Source organism: Papio anubis, unplaced genomic scaffold (assembly GCF_008728515.1).
Source record: "Papio anubis isolate 15944 unplaced genomic scaffold, Panubis1.0 scaffold320, whole genome shotgun sequence".
NCBI classification, from domain to species: domain Eukaryota; kingdom Metazoa; phylum Chordata; class Mammalia; order Primates; family Cercopithecidae; genus Papio; species Papio anubis.
This window is the reverse complement of record NW_022163324.1, coordinates 82451-102471: the sequence shown is the minus strand read 5'-3', so window position 1 is coordinate 102471 and position 20021 is coordinate 82451. Positions and strand designations below refer to the sequence as shown.

At 36.9% G+C, this 20021-nt stretch overlaps 1 protein-coding gene across 2 annotated transcripts; it reads right to left on the bottom strand.

Annotated features, from left to right (window-relative positions):
- Nucleotides 1–902: 902 nt before the first annotated feature.
- On the bottom strand, nt 903–17637 carry LOC116273029 (protein unc-13 homolog C-like). 2 transcript variants are annotated; one of them, XM_031661971.1, is made up of 4 exons: nt 16957–17426; nt 15659–15664; nt 14413–14484; nt 907–1933 (listed from the first exon to the last, which is right to left on the bottom strand). In XM_031661971.1, exons 1-4 carry the CDS (start codon nt 17143–17145, stop codon nt 1682–1684), a joined length of 519 nt encoding a protein of 172 aa, XP_031517831.1. In that variant the 5' UTR covers nt 17146–17426; the 3' UTR covers nt 907–1681. The 2 variants fall into 2 exon arrangements, with proteins under 2 accessions (XP_031517832.1, XP_031517831.1); XM_031661972.1 differs by lacking the exon at nt 15659–15664 and having other exon boundaries at nt 903–1933; nt 16957–17637.
- Nucleotides 17638–20021: the final 2384 nt, after the last annotated feature.

Here is a 20021-nt window from a genome sequence, read left to right as displayed (position 1 = left end):
TAAATAAAATAATAATCCTAACCAAAAAAAAAAAAAAAAAAAACCCTCCCTGGGACATGCATATCCACCTTCATTGTTCTGCACTATTTTTGATTCTTCCAATTTACATGTGCATTTTAATGAACGGCAAAGAGAATTTTGAATTGCATAATTTAACAAATATGAAATAATAAATGTTGTTTTGAGAAATGGAAATAGATTATGAACATGTTTCTAAAGTTTAATGAATGGCTAGCATCTGTCCTTTCTGAAAGACTAGAAGAATGAATTCATTTCTTAGGTATGAGCAGCATCATTTTTTCTCTAAGAAATTTAAGCCATTTTTTTTTAGATGACAGTGTGTTTTCTATTTTCTTAAATGTCATTGTCCTAATATGCTTATTTCTTAAGATACCTGTACACAATTCACTTTTTAAACAATTGGGCTGAATATTAATTGGATTATGAGATTTTGCATGTAAATTCAATGAGTAATATCAAGTCAATCTCCCTTCCTTTAAAATATTTATTCTTAACTATACTTCTTATTTTTCAAAGAAAGAATACCACTTGTTTTGCTTAAAAAAATGCACCTGTTACCATTAACATAGCCTCAATCTGATCTGATCTTGTATGGAGAATACTAATCAGGTAGAGAAAACTGTAGAATGTATATGATCGTGACTACAAGTCAGCTGTGACAGCAATTCTGATTTAATCTTTCACATTTTCCTCTTCCCCTCCCTTCAGTGTCAAGCTATCTACATATCTTACATTGACTACATCCATATAAACCATAAATAGAGGGCACAAAATTTAGATGTGAAAATAATATGATTTGCAAATGAACATCATGTTGAAATACAAGTTTTTGGCAATTTTTAAGCAATACTACCAAATAAATAGAGTAATGTAAAGTCAATTACGTGTATTTTAGAATGTGATGTATCAGCATTTCTAGATCTAAAGTAGCAAATAAAGGATTTTTTTGGAAATAAAAAATTTAAGGTAACGTATAAAAATCAATGTGGCATGTACTCATTCAAGAGTGTGAAAGGATGGAAAGTCATTAATATTTATTGAGCATCTACCGTGTTCCAGGCTCTTAGCAGAGACTATTACATTTAGCCTTTCCAATAACCTTCTAAGGTAAATTTTGTTATTTCTGCCCATAGAGTGGAGAAAAATAAAGCCTCAAGAAGTAAAAATATTTTCTCAAAGTCACATATCTGGTAAGTTACATTTGTTGTTGACAGTCAACCCCAAGACATCCCATTTCCAAGGCCTGTGCAGGAACTGTAGAAGGACATGGATCCTGCCAGACAGGCACCAGACAGGCCTCAAAAAAGAATTCCAGTTGCTGCCAATGCAGGAGCATGTCTTGAGCCCTGTTTGGGGAACCTGATTTTATATATTCCCACTTACCTCATGGAGCTATTATGATGTATGAGTAAGAAAATAGATAGGAAGTCACTTTGAAGGTTTATACTGGATGAGAGTGCAATTTCACTCCAGGTACTCACCCTGAGGATTCTAACAGCGCCTAGCTCAACACTGTCAGACTGCATCATCAACTATGATTTGATGGACAGTATGGTGTGTCTTTGTGTAAGTGGTGGGAGGGGAGCGGGTAGGATTTGTTGACAACCGGCAAGAGTTGAAGTGATTTAACATGAAGCAGATGGAATAAGGCAGGCTCTGCCTACCACTTTGTCAGCCAAACCAAGTACTCACTCTGCAAGCAGTCAGCGTTTAGCAGGTCCTGACACTTTTCGTGGCATTTCACTCCACACTCCAGACACTTCATGCCTTGCCTTGCAATGCCCCACAGGAGCCCTTCACACTCATAACAGTAGGTGGGCGTGGTAGCTGTCCAGACCTCAAAATTGTGTGGGGTGGTAGAAGACATAGGGTAGATCAATGCCTGCAAGGTCTTCTTGAAGACGTGCATTTTCTGTGAACATGAGAGAAGTTACCAGCGTACCGCCAAGTCAATGGATTTGAATTGTTTCATAGTAAAACGAACCATTTTATCACTTTTCTCTGAAAATGCTATTTTGAGAGAGCCCCTTGATCATTGATTCAAGTCATGACAGTAAGCATAATAACTCTGCTAACTTATTCTTCTCTCAATGTTTTAGGGCCTGATTCAGTTATCTGTACACAAAGAACTCCCTAATCTTCCAGACTGGACTGGGCTCCAATGTCTGCAGCTTCTTTCCCAGCAGCACACAGGTCTAATGACTTGAGGATGTCTAAGTCCCTGCTTTGCTATAAACCCCACACCTCTTTTACTTTCTACCCAGGTGGTTATTTCCTGACTCCCTTGTCCTCCCTGATACTTCACCCCTCCTCAGCCCCAAGGAATGCTTCTGTCATGCAATCTGCAGGAAATTTGCTTTCAGCACCTATCACCTGGGAAGGATCTTATCACCTAATTCATAAGAAAGCATCAGTAGTAGATAAGGTCAAATGAGGCACTCTCCCATGATGATTTATATTTTAAAAGGAAATAGTTTCTAATAGCACATGGAAGGACTCTCTAATGATAAGTGAGGTGAAAAAAATCTATTGGACAAGTAGCTGGGAGATCTGAGTTCTCCTAGGCCCAACCATGTGATACTTAAAAGGGGCCTCGATAAGCAGGAACTGCCTTCCATGTTTTCCTTTTTAGTGCCTAAACAGCTTATCACTGTCCCTGGAACACAGTAGAGGTACATTTCTTTTAATGAATAAACGTTCTGCCACTTATGAATCTTGTAATCTACAGAGAGATGTAAGGGCTCAAAGACTCACTCTCCTCCTCTGCTCTGCTTTAAATGCTATTACTTTGAAGATCAAATTGTATAATGATAACAGAAGTAGTCTATAGGCTTCAAAACACCAAATAAATACTTAGTATTGATGCTGGATTAAAAAAAAAAAACCCACCAACAATAAACACAGGCCAATAGAAAAGAGAATTGGTTAAATGAGTCCTTTTCTACGCTTCTCATATCCCACAAAGCAGGTGACTTCCTGAGAGAAAGACCAGCACTCTCAGAGGTTACATTTACAGAAAATTTCACACAACTGCCTGATGCAGAATGAATGGACATTTACATAAACCCTGTAGGAGCCCAGCGGATAAGTCATACTAGAAGGGAAGCATTTATATTTTGCATTAATTATCCTCAAATCTCATTTCAGAATATTTTCCCACAGTGTTGAAATGACTAACTTTCAATTCCACAGTATGGTAACAGCATATTTCCCTTTATTATTACATTACTCTCACTCTGTGTTTTCCCAGAATATGTTTGGTAATGGTACTGGGAGGTCCCCTACCAGGGAATGAAGCCTCAGTAAGAATGTTTCTAATTTTGAATGGTTAGATCCATCCTTGCTATTAGATAAGGGACTGGTCAATCCAGAGCTCTTTATACTTCAAGTGAGTCTACAGAGCAGCAGTATGGTCAAATTCGGGCATCACTCAAGTGGAAGACCCTAATATTAGAGTTTATTCAGATAGAACAACTGGATCCATCACCTTTCAATAAAGAGTGTCTGAAACAAGTAAATCTCCTGGCTTCATTTTATAATGAAGATGTCTTACAAAGAACTGTTAAGAGTTCTTTGAGAATTAGAAGCATGTATTATTCACCTTTGCCTCCTCTTTAATACCTAGCATAGCGAGTATCTTCACTATCATTAAAACAAATGAAATAATCCTTGGCATAACAGATTTTTCATTAGCTACCCACAGACAGAGTCTCCTGTTCTAATTGGGCTGAGGGGCTGTGTGTGTGTTTGTGTGTGTAATGTAGCATTTGTGGTCTAGAAGAAAAATTAGGAAGGGAATTAATTTATATACTTGCAGTTGCATCAGGCAACTCATTTGTTTTAACGGAAAAAAATAATAACAATAGAATAATAAAATATTTTAATTACATGGAATACTGAGTGGGAATAAAACAGAGTCTGCCAATGAACACCAGAAAAGTAAGTAATGTACCTTACATAAATGAAGAAAGTAGAGTTGGGAATAAGGTTGTTTTTGAACATGAACTTATTCATATATTTCAAGATTAAGTAAATGATTAATATATATGATCTTATTCCCTATGTCCACTTTGCTTTTACTGAAGTCGAGTGATATATAGTCAGTACTCTAAGTCCATAGGTTATAGTAGGAGTAATAAAAATAAATAACCCTGCTAAAAAATTAAACAGACTGGAGGAAAACAAGTAAAAGTTCTGAATAAACAGCCGAGCAGATTTCATTAAAATGTTTTGTTTGGTTTGGCTAAGGAGCCATAATTCATTTCTTGCAAAGGGAGAGTGAAGCTAATTTCTGAAAATAAGAAACATGAAACATTTACTAGACAGCCCATTGAAAAGCAATTGAGTGGGGCACTGAAATAAATGCCAATATTTAAAAGTTATTAAAGTTAGAGAAAAACATTAAACATTAGACGACCTACCAGAGGGTATATATCCCCTCTAATAAGGGCTTAACACTTTAGGGAATGATGAATCCTTTTCACTCTTGACTTTCGGGGGTATGGGCATGTGTTTATCAAAGCTGAAAATTACTCTACTCTAAAATAAATGCCATACAAAACCATTCTTTTTTCAGCAAAGTATATGCTGAGCTGATAGTTTAGGAACATGAAATAGGTAGGAAAATCATATACAAATAATCTCATAATAGGGGATTCTGGTATTTCAGGGTGATAATGCATCTTGGAGAAAGCTGTTTTCTCGGCAGCAAAATCAGGCAAGATGAAATAAGATTATAAGAAGGAAAAAGTGTGGGTTTTTGTGTGGAATAAGGTGAAAAGAGCAAGAAGCACTAAATAAAAGCATGGCAGAGGAAAACAAGGGGAAACCCCAAAATTTGCCATTGATGGAAGCAAATGAAGTCTATAGTTTACCATTAGGAATCAGATTGAAGGGATGAAAAACCATTAAAAAGAAAAGTAACACTTAGGGCAGGCAGATTAATCATCAGCTATAGATAAGAGCTGAAGGATGGAACTGAGTATGTTATCAGGAGAGGGTCTCTGGCCTAGGTAAACTACTTGGAATCAGACATATGGAGGTCCCTAGAACAAGTAAAAACCTAGTTACTAGAATTAGGACCCAAGGACAGCGGGATATGGCAAAATGAGTGACTTGCTGCTAATCTATTTAATTTTTTAAATTTCTAAATTTTATTTTAAGTACAGGGGTACATGTGCAGGATGTGCAGGTTACATAAGTAAACATGTGCCATGGTGGTTTGCTGCATAGATCGTCCCACCACCCAGGTATAAAGCCCAGCATCCATTAGCTATTCTCCCTGCTGCTCTCCCTCCTCCCACCCCCACCCTCCGACAGGCTGCAGTGTGTGTTGTTCCCCTCTGTGTCCATGTGTTCTCATCAGCTCCTAATCTATTTTAAATGTTTCTAAACTTTACAAATCTTCTACAACTTTTCAAATGTTCTACAACAAAAATGTATTTTTCTAAAAATACGTATTTTAAGATTATAATAAAATGCATGCTCATTGCAAAAATAATTTATAAAACAGAAAGGCACTAATATAAATAATAAAAATATTCAATTTAGCCTTTTAAAGTTAGGCATTATTTGATACATATCCTTCCCGTATTCTTTTATATGTATAGACAGGATGTAATACTCTTGCAATTAGAAAAAAAAAACCCGTTATTTTCACATTGCTTAAGTGATTCCAACAAAGAAGGCAATATTTTTCTGCTGTGTATAGACATCTTGTTAACCTGTAGAAATGAGTAAGGAATGTTTTCACATTCTGATAAGCCTTTGTAGGCAAGTACAATCTGTAGACTACACCCTAGCAAATATTTTGTTAGAACTTTCTTCTCCAACAAATAAATTTAAAGCAAGTTGCACTAATACATCACTTTTGGAACAATTAGGACACTGGAAAGAAATGAATTGCCTTTTCTATTCATCACTACCTGAGGAAACTAAAATGAGCCTGAGATATAAAGGAATCAGGCTTCCTGCCAAGAGCAATGACTAGTGTTTTCAGACCATCAATATTCTAATCTACCAACTGTTAATAATTATAACAGGAACAAAGCTTGCCTGCTTCAATTTGCCACATTATTTCTCTCCTTTTTCCTTTCTGTGTTAACCAGTGACTAACCTATGAAGTTCTATTTTCCTCCTCATCCTGGGGAGGAAATAATCCTCCTCGTGAGATTATGTAAGCCACACGTTTCCTATACCCCCTAAATGTCACATTTTGATACTTTCAAGACAAAATACACTTCTTGTTTTGAGGCATTTTTCATATACTTGATGGATACTTTTTAGAAAAAATATGTTTGCTCTTCTGTAAAGTACAAATGTTATTGTTTCTGGACAAAAGCATCAGAATTTTTGCAGAGCAAACATTAGGTACAATATGATTTTTGAAATTTGTTATAAACGTGAAGACAGAGCAATGCTTGGATAAAATCCTGAGCATAAAAACAGACATAATTTCAGTGCTGATTGCTCATCTAAGTAATCATCCTATAAGATTGATTGACTGTAGAAGCTAAAATTATTCAGGTAATTTTTTTTTGTAGCAGAAAGTACAAACGAAGACTAAAAGTTATATTCCTATCTATGTGAGAATGTAAGTAGTTTTCTTTCACTTCTATTGCTTTATAACAGATATAAATTAACATCGTTCTACGAAACTTATGGGGTGAGTCCAAAGAAAGAGGGCAGAACAATGCTAACGTAGATGATTCCTTAATTCAAGGAGAGCACAATATAGCATAAGCCCTTTGTTATGACACAGAACATAATCTGAAAACAAAATATGATAGATTTTTTATGTACTATAAATGTTCTTTTTTCCCAATTCAAACTTTCAATAAAAATGTATACAAGGGATGTGGGTGGTATGAGATAATTAATTTGATAAATACATGAAACTAAAAATAATATGGATTTCTCCACTGGGGGAAACTTTAGCCATTTTAATGTGGGAAGTCTAATACTTACTACTTGGGGTGGAGACTGCATTCTTACGAGTTTAAAACCAGCATAAGACAAGGATGCCCTCTCTTACCACTCCTATTCAACATAGTATTGGAAGTTCTGGCCAGGTATATTGGGCAAGAGAAAGAAAGAAAGTATATTCAAATAGGAAGAGAGGAAGTCAAATTATTTTTGCAGAGGATATCATCCTATATCTAGAAAATTCCATTGTCTCAGTCCAAAAGCTTAAGTTTATCAGTAACTTCAGTAAACTCTGAGGATACAAAATCAACATGCAAAAATGACTAGCATCTCTATACACCAACAACAGGCAGACACAGAGTCAAGTTATGAACAAATTCCCATTCACAACTGCTACAAAAAGAATAAAATACCTAGTGATACACTAACAAAAGAAGGGAAAGACCTCTTCAAGGAGAACTACAAACTACTTCTCAAGGAAATTAGAAGGAAACAAACAAATCAAAAAAACATTCCATACTCATGGATAGGAAGAATCAATATTGTGAAAATGGCCATACTGCCCAAAGTATTTATAGATTCAATGCTACTCCCATTAAACTACCATGAACATTTTTCACAGAATTAGAAGAAACTATTTTAAAATTTGTATGAGACCAAAAAGAGCCTGAATAGCCAAGACAATCCTAAGTAAAAATAACAAAGTTGTAGGCATCACCCTACCCACCTTGGAACTATACTACAAGGATACAGTAGTCAAAACAGCATGGTACTGGTATAAGAACAGAAAAATAGACCAATGAAATTGAATAGAGAAATAAGAAACAAGACCATGCACCTTCAACCATCTGACAAAACCTGGCAAAAACAAGTAATGAGGAAAGGATTCCCTATTTAATAAGTGGTGCTAGAGAACTGGCTAGCCATATGCAGAAAACTGAAACTGGACCACTTGCTTATATCATATACAAAAATTAACTCAGGATGGATTAAAGACTTAAATATAAAGCCCCCAAACTATAAAAACTCTAGAAGAAAATCTAGGCAGTACCATTCAGGACACAGTGATGGGCAAAGATTTCATGACAAAAATGCCAAAAGCGATTGCAACAAAAGCAGAAATTGACAAATGGGATATAATTTAACTAAATAGCTTCTCTGCAACAAAAGAAACTAACATAAGAGCAAACATGCAACCTACAGAATGGAGAAAATTTTTGCAATCTATCTGTCTGACAAAGGTCTAATATCCAAGCTCTATAAGGAACTTAAACAAATTTACAAGAAAAAAAAAAAAAAGAAAGAAACCTCATTAAAAAGTGGGCAAAGGACTTGAACATAAATTTCTCAAAAGAAGACTCTTATGCAGTCAGAAAAACATGAAAAGAAGCTCAATATCACTGATAATTAGAAAAATGCAAATTGAAACCACAATTAGATGCTTTCTCACGCCAGTCAGAATGGCAATCATTAAAAAGTCAAGAAACAACAGATGCTGGTATGGTTGCAGAGAAAAAGGAATCCTTTTACACTGTTGGTGGGAATTAAATTAGTTCAATCATTGTAGAAGACAGATTCCTCAGAGATCTAGAGGCAGAAATACCACTTGACCCAGCAATCCCATTACTGAGTATACACCCAAAGGAATGTAAATCATTCTGTTGTAAAGATACATGCATGTATATGTTCATTGCAGCACTATTCACAATAGCAAAGACATGGAATCAACCCAAATGTCCATCAGTGATAGACTGGATAAAGAAAACGTACTACATATATACCATGAAATACTATACAGCCATAAAAAGGAACGAGATTATGTCCTTTGTAGGGACATGGATGCAGCTGGAAACCATCATCCGCCGCAAATTAATGCAGGAACAGAAAACCAGGCCCCACATGTTCTCACTTACTAGTGGGAGCTGAGGGATGAGAACACACGGACATGTGGCGGGGAATGACACACAATGGGGTCTGTCAGGAGTGGGAGTGGGAGGAGGGAGAGTATCAGGAACATTAATGAATAGATGCTGGGCTTAATACCAAGGTGATGGGTTGATCTGAGCAGCAAACCACCATGGCACACCTGTGTAACAAGCACATCCTGCACATGTATCCCAGCACATCATGCACATGTATCCCAGAACTTAAAATAAAAGTTAAAGGAAAAAAAAGAGAAGAAGAATGTTTCGGATTTTATAAAACAAAGGTGAGGCAGGGGCTGACCATTCCTATAAATAGATCCCATGTTACTGTCCTTTTATGTAAACAAGCAAAGTCAGTCAGGGAACCATGGGAAATTGTGTAGTGAAAAATAGTTAATAACAAAATTAACTTTTAGTACGTACTTATGCCTCAAAAATGGATACATGGCTAGATGATGATTATTATTATTATTTATTTTCTCCACTTATGTTGCAAATATTACTTTGTGTATATGGGATAGTTAATAAGAACCATTAAAATCAATAACTATATGTTCAACTCTATAACTTAGAAAAGTAGTTTTGTGGTGAATACAAAGAATAGAAAAAAAATCTAAAAATGACCAAGAGCATAAATAAATGAAGTAAAAAACAAGGAGATAATATGGAGTCAACAAAGCAAAATCAGAGAAATTTCCTGCAGTTTTGAGTTTACAAAACAGAGAGAAAATACAAATAAATAATAATAGGATAAAATGGCACGCATTTTTATATAAATTATGATATAATCATATAAACAATTTGATGATATTAAATTCAAAAATTTAGAAAAACAAGACAACTTACTGAAAAAAGTATAAATTGTCTAGCCTAACTCAAGAATGAATGCTTAAGGAACCTAATCACTATATTAAATAAGTTGCTTCGATAGTCAAAAAATTACTCTCAAAATAACTACCATATCCAGGTGGTTTTGGAGGACAAGCTTTGCTAGTCCTTCAAGATACAGAACTTATTTTATAGAAAACATCCAGGAGAAGGAAAAAAAAGAAATCTCCTCCGCTTATCTTATTAAGCTAGTTTAATATTGATGCCAAAATTGTTCAAGGACACAGAAAAACATAGCCATTTTTACCTTATGATGCAAAGTAGATGCAAAAATATGATATAATTAGTAAACATATAAGAAAATCAAGGACATGAACATTTCCATAACTTGCCCCAGGCCCCACAGCAGGTAAATTGTGGAGCTGGACCCACATTGGATCTCAAGCCGAAGTCCACGCTTATGAAGAATAACAGAACCAATAGCAATACTTGTAGATAAGAAATAATTTTTATTTTGGTGTCATTATTACTGGCTTCCATGTCAGTACTTCCTGGAAAGGAAATTGACCCTCAGGTGCAAAGAGGGCAGGGAGGCATTAGACTCAGCACGTATTCTGCAGACCCGATCACAAGTTCCTGCCCTACTGCGCTGATGGCCACCTGCCATGCCAGCCACTGTATAAAGAGAAAAGGAGGAATGGGAAGGGTTTGACTAAACAAAGGGCTTTCTACATAAGCTATTTCTTTTAATTCTCACAAACTGTGAGGTAACTTTTATTACTTTCATTTTATTGATGAAGCAAAGTCGTCTCAGGAAGGTGCAGAATATTGAGAAGAAACAAGTAGTCAAAGCTAGTGAGAGGTGGAGTGGAGATTCTAATTCAGGCCCCTTTCACTTCGAAGCTTATCCAGGTGGCCTGAAAGGGTTCCTGCTCCTGAGTAGGGGTCTGAAGTACCTGGGCGTGCTGTAAGCCTACAGCGCTGGTTGAAGTTGAAGTCTCAGAGAGGTGTTCTGAGCAGCTTTCGCCTTCCATTTTATCTTTCTAGTGTCAGGCTGGAAATAGGGCTCAGGTTTGATCTCCTGATTACCTCTCATCTAGTTCTTGCCAGTCCCTTCCACTAAGTCTGAATCCTAGACAAACTTTCCCTTTCTGAGAATGGACACTTCCTAGAAGCCTGCCAGCCTCAACACGCCCTTCAACCCAGACAGAACCAACAGGGCTCCAGGATCCCTCTTATGCTTGGTGATTTTCATTCCTCCCTCTACCTGGTTTCCCATAAACCTCATCTGAGACTATCTTGGTTTAAACGCTCTTGCCTACTAGAAGCTTCCATGTGACTTGTAGCAACAGTGGATACAAAATTAAGTATCTCAGTCCTCCGCCCACTGTCTGGTAAGCCTCATGAAAGTAGAGATTTTTGGCTGAGTTGTTGCCTACTTTATTTCCAGTCTGAAACAACCCCCGACACACAGCAGACAGTCGATAAGCATGTATTGAATTACCGAATGGATCTACTTTGATTGCTCCACTGTCAGGTTCACACCTAAGAAATTATCAGTCTGTGAAACTAGCACAGAGATGGATAGTGGAGTGCCAGGAAGACTACTGCAATGGTATTTAGATACTAGATTGGTTGGTCCTTCCTATGTTACGAAGCTAGATGGAAATTTTCTGAAATCATAATCCTTAACAGCTTATTGAGCTGAGATTCTCGATCAGTCCTAATAGCGCCTCGTGGGTAAGGTGGAGTTGGTGATGGATGGAGGCACTGGCGATGCTTCACCCATGGCCAGCAGAGCGTTAGCGGAGGAGGCAGTGCTAGGTGACCCACTGTCATCCTGCATCAGGCATTAGACTCTGTTCTGTCCTTGGAAGAGATGACTGAGCTTCAAACTGTACATTTCTTTAATTAAAATAGAAGTGGTACCATTGGTTGTTTTCCACATCACCAAGCCATGTCCCTTCACACACAAGCAAATATTTTATGCTTTTATATCAAGTGTGCCTAGGAAGATTTTCAGCACCAAGGAGTGCAAATTATTTGCTCCAGCATTTATGTTAGTTGCCTGCGTAATGACTGAATGTGACAGCTCATCAAGAGTGACATTTAATATGCCTGTTGTACAGAAGTCATAGTTCATTTACTTTTTGAGACATGAGTCCCAGGGAAATGAGCTTTATGAATTTGAGAGGGAACTGATGGATTCTGTTCATCCATTCAACACCAACGCAGTTTTTTACTGAGTTCTTCTGAAACTAAAGGAGTAAAGGTGATATTACTAAGTTGTTGAAAAGCAGATCAATAGCTGATTTAACCTTAAATTGAGGATATGTTCTCTGTTCAGGACTCAGAAAATACAGTAGCATTCCACATTCCACTAATTTCTATGCTTTCCTGTTAACTTGTGAAAGGAATTAGTTCAAATACTAATGTCAAAGGAAACAGTACAAATCAAATACCATGTTTTAAAACACAGGAAAGGAACACTGTAGGAGTTTATCAATAAAATTCTTCAGCGTGTATTATTTACTCAAAAAAACGACTAGATGTTTTGAGATTCAGCAAGCAATATGCAGCTTTCTCCACACCAGAGGATGTCCGCTTTGTCTTATGCCTAAATTATACTCAAAATATTACATGGCAACATAAACCTAATGGATAAGAATAAGGAAGTGGGGGCCATGGTGGCTTACGTCTATAATCCCAGCACTTTGGGAGGTGGAAGAATTGCTTGAGCCCAGGAGTTTGAGACCAGCCTGGGCAACATAGCAAGACCCTGTCTCTAAAAACTAAAATTAAAAATACTAGCTGAGTGTGGTAGCACATGCCTGTAGCCTCAACTACCCAGAAGGCAGAGGCCAGAGGATCATGTGAGCTCTGGAGGTTGAGACTGCAGTGAGCTATGACCATACCACTGCACTCCAGCTTGGATGACAGAGCCAGACTCTGTCTGCAAAAAGCAAATACATAAAAAGAATGAGGAGAAAGAAAGAATAATAATCTGAGAATGCAATTACGTTTTTTCTCCTGTGGCACAATAGAAAATGCATCAACTTGTTGTAGCCTCCAGAGAGTCAAATGAATATGCTTTGTTTTACTGATACATACTGGGTAGGGGAGCTTGCTAATGGAAAAACCCAGGAAAGACTGACATTTGGATGAAAGATGACAATGAGAGAAAGAAGGAGGAAGGGAATGAGGAATATAGACATAAAAATGGTGTTTAAATGTTAAGTTATAGAAAGTCAAAATGAGTAATATAATATTTTTGGCAGAATTTTTATTCTATAAGAATGACAAAGTTGCTAAAATTGGGGAGGTAGGATATATCAGTTTCCAAGTGTAGGGAGGGACACAGATAAATTGTCTCAAGTAAATCCCCAGTAGAGTGTGCAAGACACATTTACCGGAACAGAACATGCCAGTCACAAAACACAAAGATTTTTTAAAAAATCCCTTTGACCCAAACTTCACCTGAAGCCAATTAAATCAGAGTGACTGAGAATGAGACCCCAGCACTGTATGTTTTAAAGCTCCCTCAAGTGTTCCAGTGAGCCAAATTTAAGAATCCCTGACCTAAATAATTACAACCTACTTGCATCTTCTAGTCAGCGTTGTTCTTTCATTCAATCAGAATTTACAAACATCTACCTCATGTCAGACAGTGTGCTAAGCAATAGTGGTAGAAACATTTAACAAGAACAACAAACAACTTACAGTGCTACCCTCAAGGATATCAGAGTCTAAAACAAAAGGTGTATGCAAAATAATCGAAATAGTTGTAATAAAAATAATAAAACAGAAGCTCATACGTATTGTTTACTATATTTACTAATTGTTAAGCTATGCTGAATGTTAAGCATATATCTACTTCTTTAATCCCCTCAGTTTCCTTGTCACCTCACTGTGTAGATGAGAGAACTCAGGCTTGAAGAAGTAACATAACTTGTGGGAGATAATAATTCTCATTAAGTGGCACAGATGGGACTCATACCAAGCTGACTTCACTTGTAAACATATGACAATATGGAGGTCATGATTAAATGCTATTAAAGGGCCGGGTGCGGTGGCTCATGCCTGTAATCCCAGCACTTTGGGAGGCCAAGGCAGGCAGATCACAAGGTCAAGAGATGGAGACCATGCTGGCCAACATGGTGAAACCCCATCTCTACTAAAAATACAAAAATTAGCTGGTAGCATGCACCTGTAGTCCCAGCTACTAGGGAGGCTGAGGCAGAAGAATCACTTTAACCCATAAGGCAGAGGTTGCAGAGAGCCAAGATGGGTCACTGCACTCGAGTCTGGCAACAGAGCGAGACTCCGTCACCAAAAAAAAAAAAAGTTATAAAAGCCCCGAAGAGGAAACTAATCATTCAGCTGGAAGGGAGGAAGATATTTGGGGAAAACCTTGTAAAAGAGGCAAAACTTAAACTATGTAAAAAATCAGTAGGACTTTTCCACAGGGAGAATAACAGGGAAGCTATGTTAGAATTGAACAGCATTTGTCAAGATAGGAAGGTTCATGCGTATTTGAGGAGAAGAAAATGATTGGCTGATGCCCTGAGGAAGTTTGTTTGAAGTCAGGCTTTCCTCATGCTCCCAGTTATTTCTGGAACACTGGACTAAACATCATAGATGAGTAGCTCAAGCAGAACGGTTTCTCCCTTGTGGTTATGAGGAATATCTAGTTAGTAATGGACATTGTACTTACCAGTTCCTCATTATTTAGGGATGTCCTAATCACCATAGCCAGGGAGAGTCCAGATTTCCTGGCAGCCAGGGTCTAAAACAAACAGAATGATGACTTATTAATACATAGGGAGGTTGACATGCTTATACTGCTCAGCAGAAGGTGAAAACGCAAGAGTGTCAGCTATCGCTGTTCATATTTTAGTTAGTAAGGAACTGCCATTTTGATAATCAGTCGATTCACAAAGAATATGGACTCATACAATATTAAAACTGGAAAGGTCCCACAGCTCATCAACCCTGCCCCTACATTTTATAGATGATGAAAGTGAGGCCCAGAAAGGCAAGATGACCAGCCTCAAGATGACTAGCCCCCTCAAGCACCTCAGGCTAGCAAGAGGCTTCTCAAACTTTCTTATTCCCCAAGGTGGTTGTGATATATTCATTCGGAATACGTAACCGTAGGTAGAGAGCCAGCCTGACTTTGGTGATGGCCCTTAATCATAATTAGTATTAGATGGTTCTTGAGTTGTTCATAGTTCCCCAGAATATTCTTCCATATCTATTCAAGATATTTTTTCTAAGTGCCCATTTAATTTGCTAAGAATTGTTATATCCAGATTCATTTTTTTCACTTGATGCTGGTAACTTGGGTGATCTTAAATAAGAGTCAAGTCCCTTTAGTTTCCTTACCACATAAAATAAAACCATAACCACCACTACCTACTCCTACCCAAAATATATGAATTACAAGAAACTCAGCAGTGCTATAGCAAGCATTGGAAATCAGAAGTTCCATATGGGAATATTAAAACTGATATCCTATTAGGAGCAAAGGGACATCATTGTGGAATAGTGCATTCTTGATCACCCAAGACCCAACTGGTTATATACGTATCTCCTCAGGGTTGCAAAGTCATTAACTCAAATAAAATTCAGCCTACACCTGAGTAAGAATGTCACTCTCCACTCATCTCCACATTTACCTTGAAGAATTACCTCCAAGAGTTTACCCAAGAAAATCTTTCATCTCTGAAAAACATATTCCCTAAAACTACATTTGTATCCTATTTTGGTCTGTGTTTGCACCTGTTGTATACATAATTTTCTCTTTCAGAAATGAACCGGATGTTAAATTCTTGTAGAACAAACTTATTCTTGTATGTCTGTCTTTTCATTTCTCCATCTTGCCCTCTTTTACCCCATGAGTAAGTGCAATGTATGTTTGAGAAGACTGTAAAATATTAAATAAATAGAAAAGCACTTACCATGGCCTGAAGATTCCAGAAGTGAGAGGAAACAAAGTGTAAATAGTTAGACACATGAAAGGTAGGAAAAGAGTATAACAATGTTAAATTAGCCTAACACTTTGCAATTATTTCCACACAGTAAGGACAGAAATCTGAGCTAAATGTACTGACATGTTATACTTTCCAGTATAAGACCTTTTCAGTCAGGATTATATTTTAAAACTAAAGTGGTGGCCTTCAGATGAAGCCTTTCTTAGCAAAATTAAAAATTACTGATATAAAAAATTATGTAATTGTTGCTGAAAAAATTTACTTTTTTATGGGGGAAATACGTTTTTCATATCACATATAATATTAAAAATAGGCGTATAAAATGTGAAGACATTTTGGATGACAGAAGAGACATTTTTTCATGATGTTTTTTTTGTTTTACAATCTAATACAGGTCATGGTCAATTCTTTCCATTTATCAAGGCGGTGGCAGCATATTTCAATATAGGAAACAGATTTATTCAGAGTCATGATCAGAAGTAATAATGATGTTAATGACTTGCAAACCATGGTTTTCTTTTATTTTTTATTTTTATTTTTGAGATGTAGTCTCACTCTGTCACCCAGGCTGGAGTGCAGTGGCACGATCTCGGCTCACTGCAAGCTCCACCTCCTGGGTTCATGCCATTCTCCTGCCTCAGCCTCCCGAGTAGCTGAGACTACAGGCGCCCGCCACCACGCCCGGCTAATTTTTTGTATTTTTAGTAGAGACGGGGTTTCACCATGTTAGCCAGGATGGTCTTGATCTCCTGACCTCGTGATCCACCCACCTTGGCCTCCCAAAGTGAACCATGATTTTCTTTAAATAAAAGAGCTTATTAATTTAGCTAGAATTGACTTTAATATAATAAAATAAAGAATTGATTAATGTTATCTGCTTGCTTTATAAAGTATTCAGGTTCACTGTGTTAAGGTGAAGAGCGTTGTGAATTAAACTTCTGGTCATTCATAACACTAAACACATCAAAGCCTATTCACTTGCTTGGCATGCTGTGTGATTTCTTTTTGCTCCAATTATAGGGTCATATTAACTTAATTATAATTTCCACTTATATCAAAAGCTATCAAAAGGTTTGAGTTATTTCCTCCAAGTAATAGATTTTAAAGAAATAATAATAAATATAACAGCAGGTAGCATCTGGCCTCATATACTTTTATTCCATGAAATATTTACAGACTAGACAGTGAATGAGAAGGATATTACATTTTAGCAAGAAAAAAAAATCACACATGCAATCAAAGAGAAGTAAACAGTTGTAACTTACCACATCTCGGACAATAGGCAAAGTCTTTTTTCTGCGGAGATCTGGCATGCTGTCAATACCATAAAGTCCACCTCCTGCCCTGAAAGAGAAAATAAAACCAATAATTTCAATGGGTAAAATGATGTATTGTAAGAAAAACATCCACTGTTCATGGTATAAAGTCTGTGAAAAAGATGACAGGGATACCATAGTTTTCAAATAATTCACAAAGCTGCAAAGATACAAGCGTCTAGGACTTTGTTGAGTGAGGAAAAATGACTGTAGCTACCACAATTGCTGACCACTCATCTTCTTGGATAGTTGAAATTTTAAGATACACATGACCTGGATGGACACACTATTTTCTGTTAGTATCACAGAGACAAGAATCACCATGTAAGATCTGTGGAACGTCTTACCTCCAGGAGAAAACAGAACCAAACCATTTTTGGTGCAAGTTTGGTCTGGCTGTGGTGCTAAATAAATTACCTTTATTATAAAAATACCAGTTATTGTGTGCTTCCGCTTCACAAATTAAACTCCAGAATAATGTCTTAAGGAGTCATGGACATGTTTAAGATATTGGGAATTACCATTATACCACAAGTTCTGCTTATCTGAATTCATCCTACAGGTAAATGCACAGAATTAAAATAAGTAGTTGTAGAGGGATGTTTATTGCATCTTTGAAATAATAGCAATAAAAGCTAGGTTATTTACATGTTCATCAATAGTATATTGATGAAATGAATCAATGGGAAGAATAATTAAAGTGAAATAGGTAAACATATGTGTGTATACATAAAAATACTCATAAGATGTTAAGTGAAAAAGCAAGTTTGCATATTAGTAAGTTTAGTATACTCTCACACACACACATATATATATACTTACTAATATATATACTTACTAATACATATATATGTGTGTGTGTTTGTGTGTTTATGAATGCACAGAAAATATCTAGAAGAATAATCACAAAATCTACAACTGTAGTTACCTCTGTGGAGTGAGATTTGGTGAGAGAAAGAGAAAACTCACTGTTACAAACTTGGTAATATTCAATTTTTTAATAAGCATGTATTAGTTTGCAATTAAAATTATTTTCTAAGAGGCATGAATCTGTGTTTCTCTAGAATGAGTTTGATACATTGAATTTGACTTTTTATTGCATTAAATCCAGTCATTTAATATAACCAACAAGATGCTAATATTACTGATGATAGCTTCTCCTTATACTTACTTGAACTAGAAAACCCCTTGCTGACCTGTTGCCCATGGTCAGCTTATTCACCATGAGCAACACAGTTCATGCCCCTGGGCTATAGCTAGGTGTCTCTGTCACTGCAACAGGCTACAAAGGCTAATGATAGATCAATAGCATTTTGTAGTCCAGTTTTCCACCAGTGGAGAGATGGCCTCTCTGTTCTTGCTGCTTAGCTTAACATAAGGAAACTTAGTCTTATTGGATTTTTCTTAGTAGTCATGATCCTAACTCCAACACTCTTCAGGTATCCACTACTACTAACATGGTAGTCTTGAACAAGTCACTAAATGTGTCATCAAATTCATGTCAATAGAAAAAAAAACGAAGTAGTAATAAAGATAAAATGAATTAATAAATGCATAGTAATCATGCCATAACATATGCTTGGAAGTGAGGATCAAATGCAGGAAGTGTGAAATATTAAAACCTGGCCGGGCGCGGTGGCTCAAGCCTGTAATCCCAGCACTTTGGGAGGCCGAGGCGGGCGGATCACGAGGTCAGGAGATCGAGACCATTCTGGCGAACACGGTGAAACCCCGTCTCTACTAAAAAATACAAAAAAACTAGCCGGGCGAGGTGGCGGGCGCCTGTAGTCCCAGCTACTCGGGAGGCCGAGGCAGGAGAATGGCGTAAACCCGGGAGGCAGAGCTTGCAGTGAGCTGAGATCCGGCCACTGCACTCCAGCCTGGGCGACAGAGCAAGACTCCGTCTCAAAAAAAAAAAAAAAAAAAGAAATATTAAAACCTTTGCAAATGTGTAAGAAAGATGTCAAGGATGAACAAATTATTTTCAGAGTTGTGCACTTCAACTAAATGTCCCCCTTAATTTTGATCATAAAGAAATAGAATACGTGTGGAGCAGAGGTCAAGAAAGATGAAAGAAAAGAGAGAAGAAAAGAACAGAAGAGAATGTGTTCAGGGAGAAAGGTGACATTTAAAAGACCCTTTTCTCCACTGATTCTATGATAAAGTAGCTAATATGATTTCCCCCATTGCCCAGAATAATGATAATTGGCACTCTCTAGGTGAAGGGCTGTGATAGTCACAGAGTCAAAGTTTGAGAATGTACATCACAAGAAAGAACCATTGGTGACATACTCTTTTGAATGTCAAGAAACTGCAGAATAGAAAAGGGAAAAGAATGATAAACTTGTTTTCTTAAGCCCCACCTTGAGAATACACAGCACTACTCCATCAATAACTTCTTGCTTCCCTCCTGTCATCTTTCCATATTCCTTCCCACCCCCTGCCAATTCATACTTGACCCTTTCACATTCAAAACATCAAATACATGGAAATAGGCTAAGTGAATGGGTACCTAGAAGGATTCTTCCAGTTTCATGTGCTCCAATATTAGGCTGTCATTCCAAGTAGTTTCTACTTTTTCTCCTCTGTGAACAGTATCAATAATGAACTAAAACATGCATGAATAAATATTTTCTCACTACAGTACCTATTAATCATGTTAACTATAAACCTTCAAGTATTTTGAAATGTTTTGACTTCTAAATAATGCAACTTTCACAGCTATGTAAAGAAATACATTCAATTCGGATGATGGTTGAGAAAGTGATTTATAAACTGCAAAGTGTTATATAAATGAGTTGTGTATTTTCTTTTATCACTAATCATTATTTCTTTTAGGTTTCCTTTCCATGGAACTTAATTCAAATTTTCAAAGTACACCCAAAAATTTTGAACCAACCTTATTTACCCACAAATTTGGGAATCATTATAAGCATGTGCATTATCAGGCCTAACATTTCACTCCTATGCTTGTCTCATCAGAGCAGAGATATCCAAGGACCTAGGACAAATAT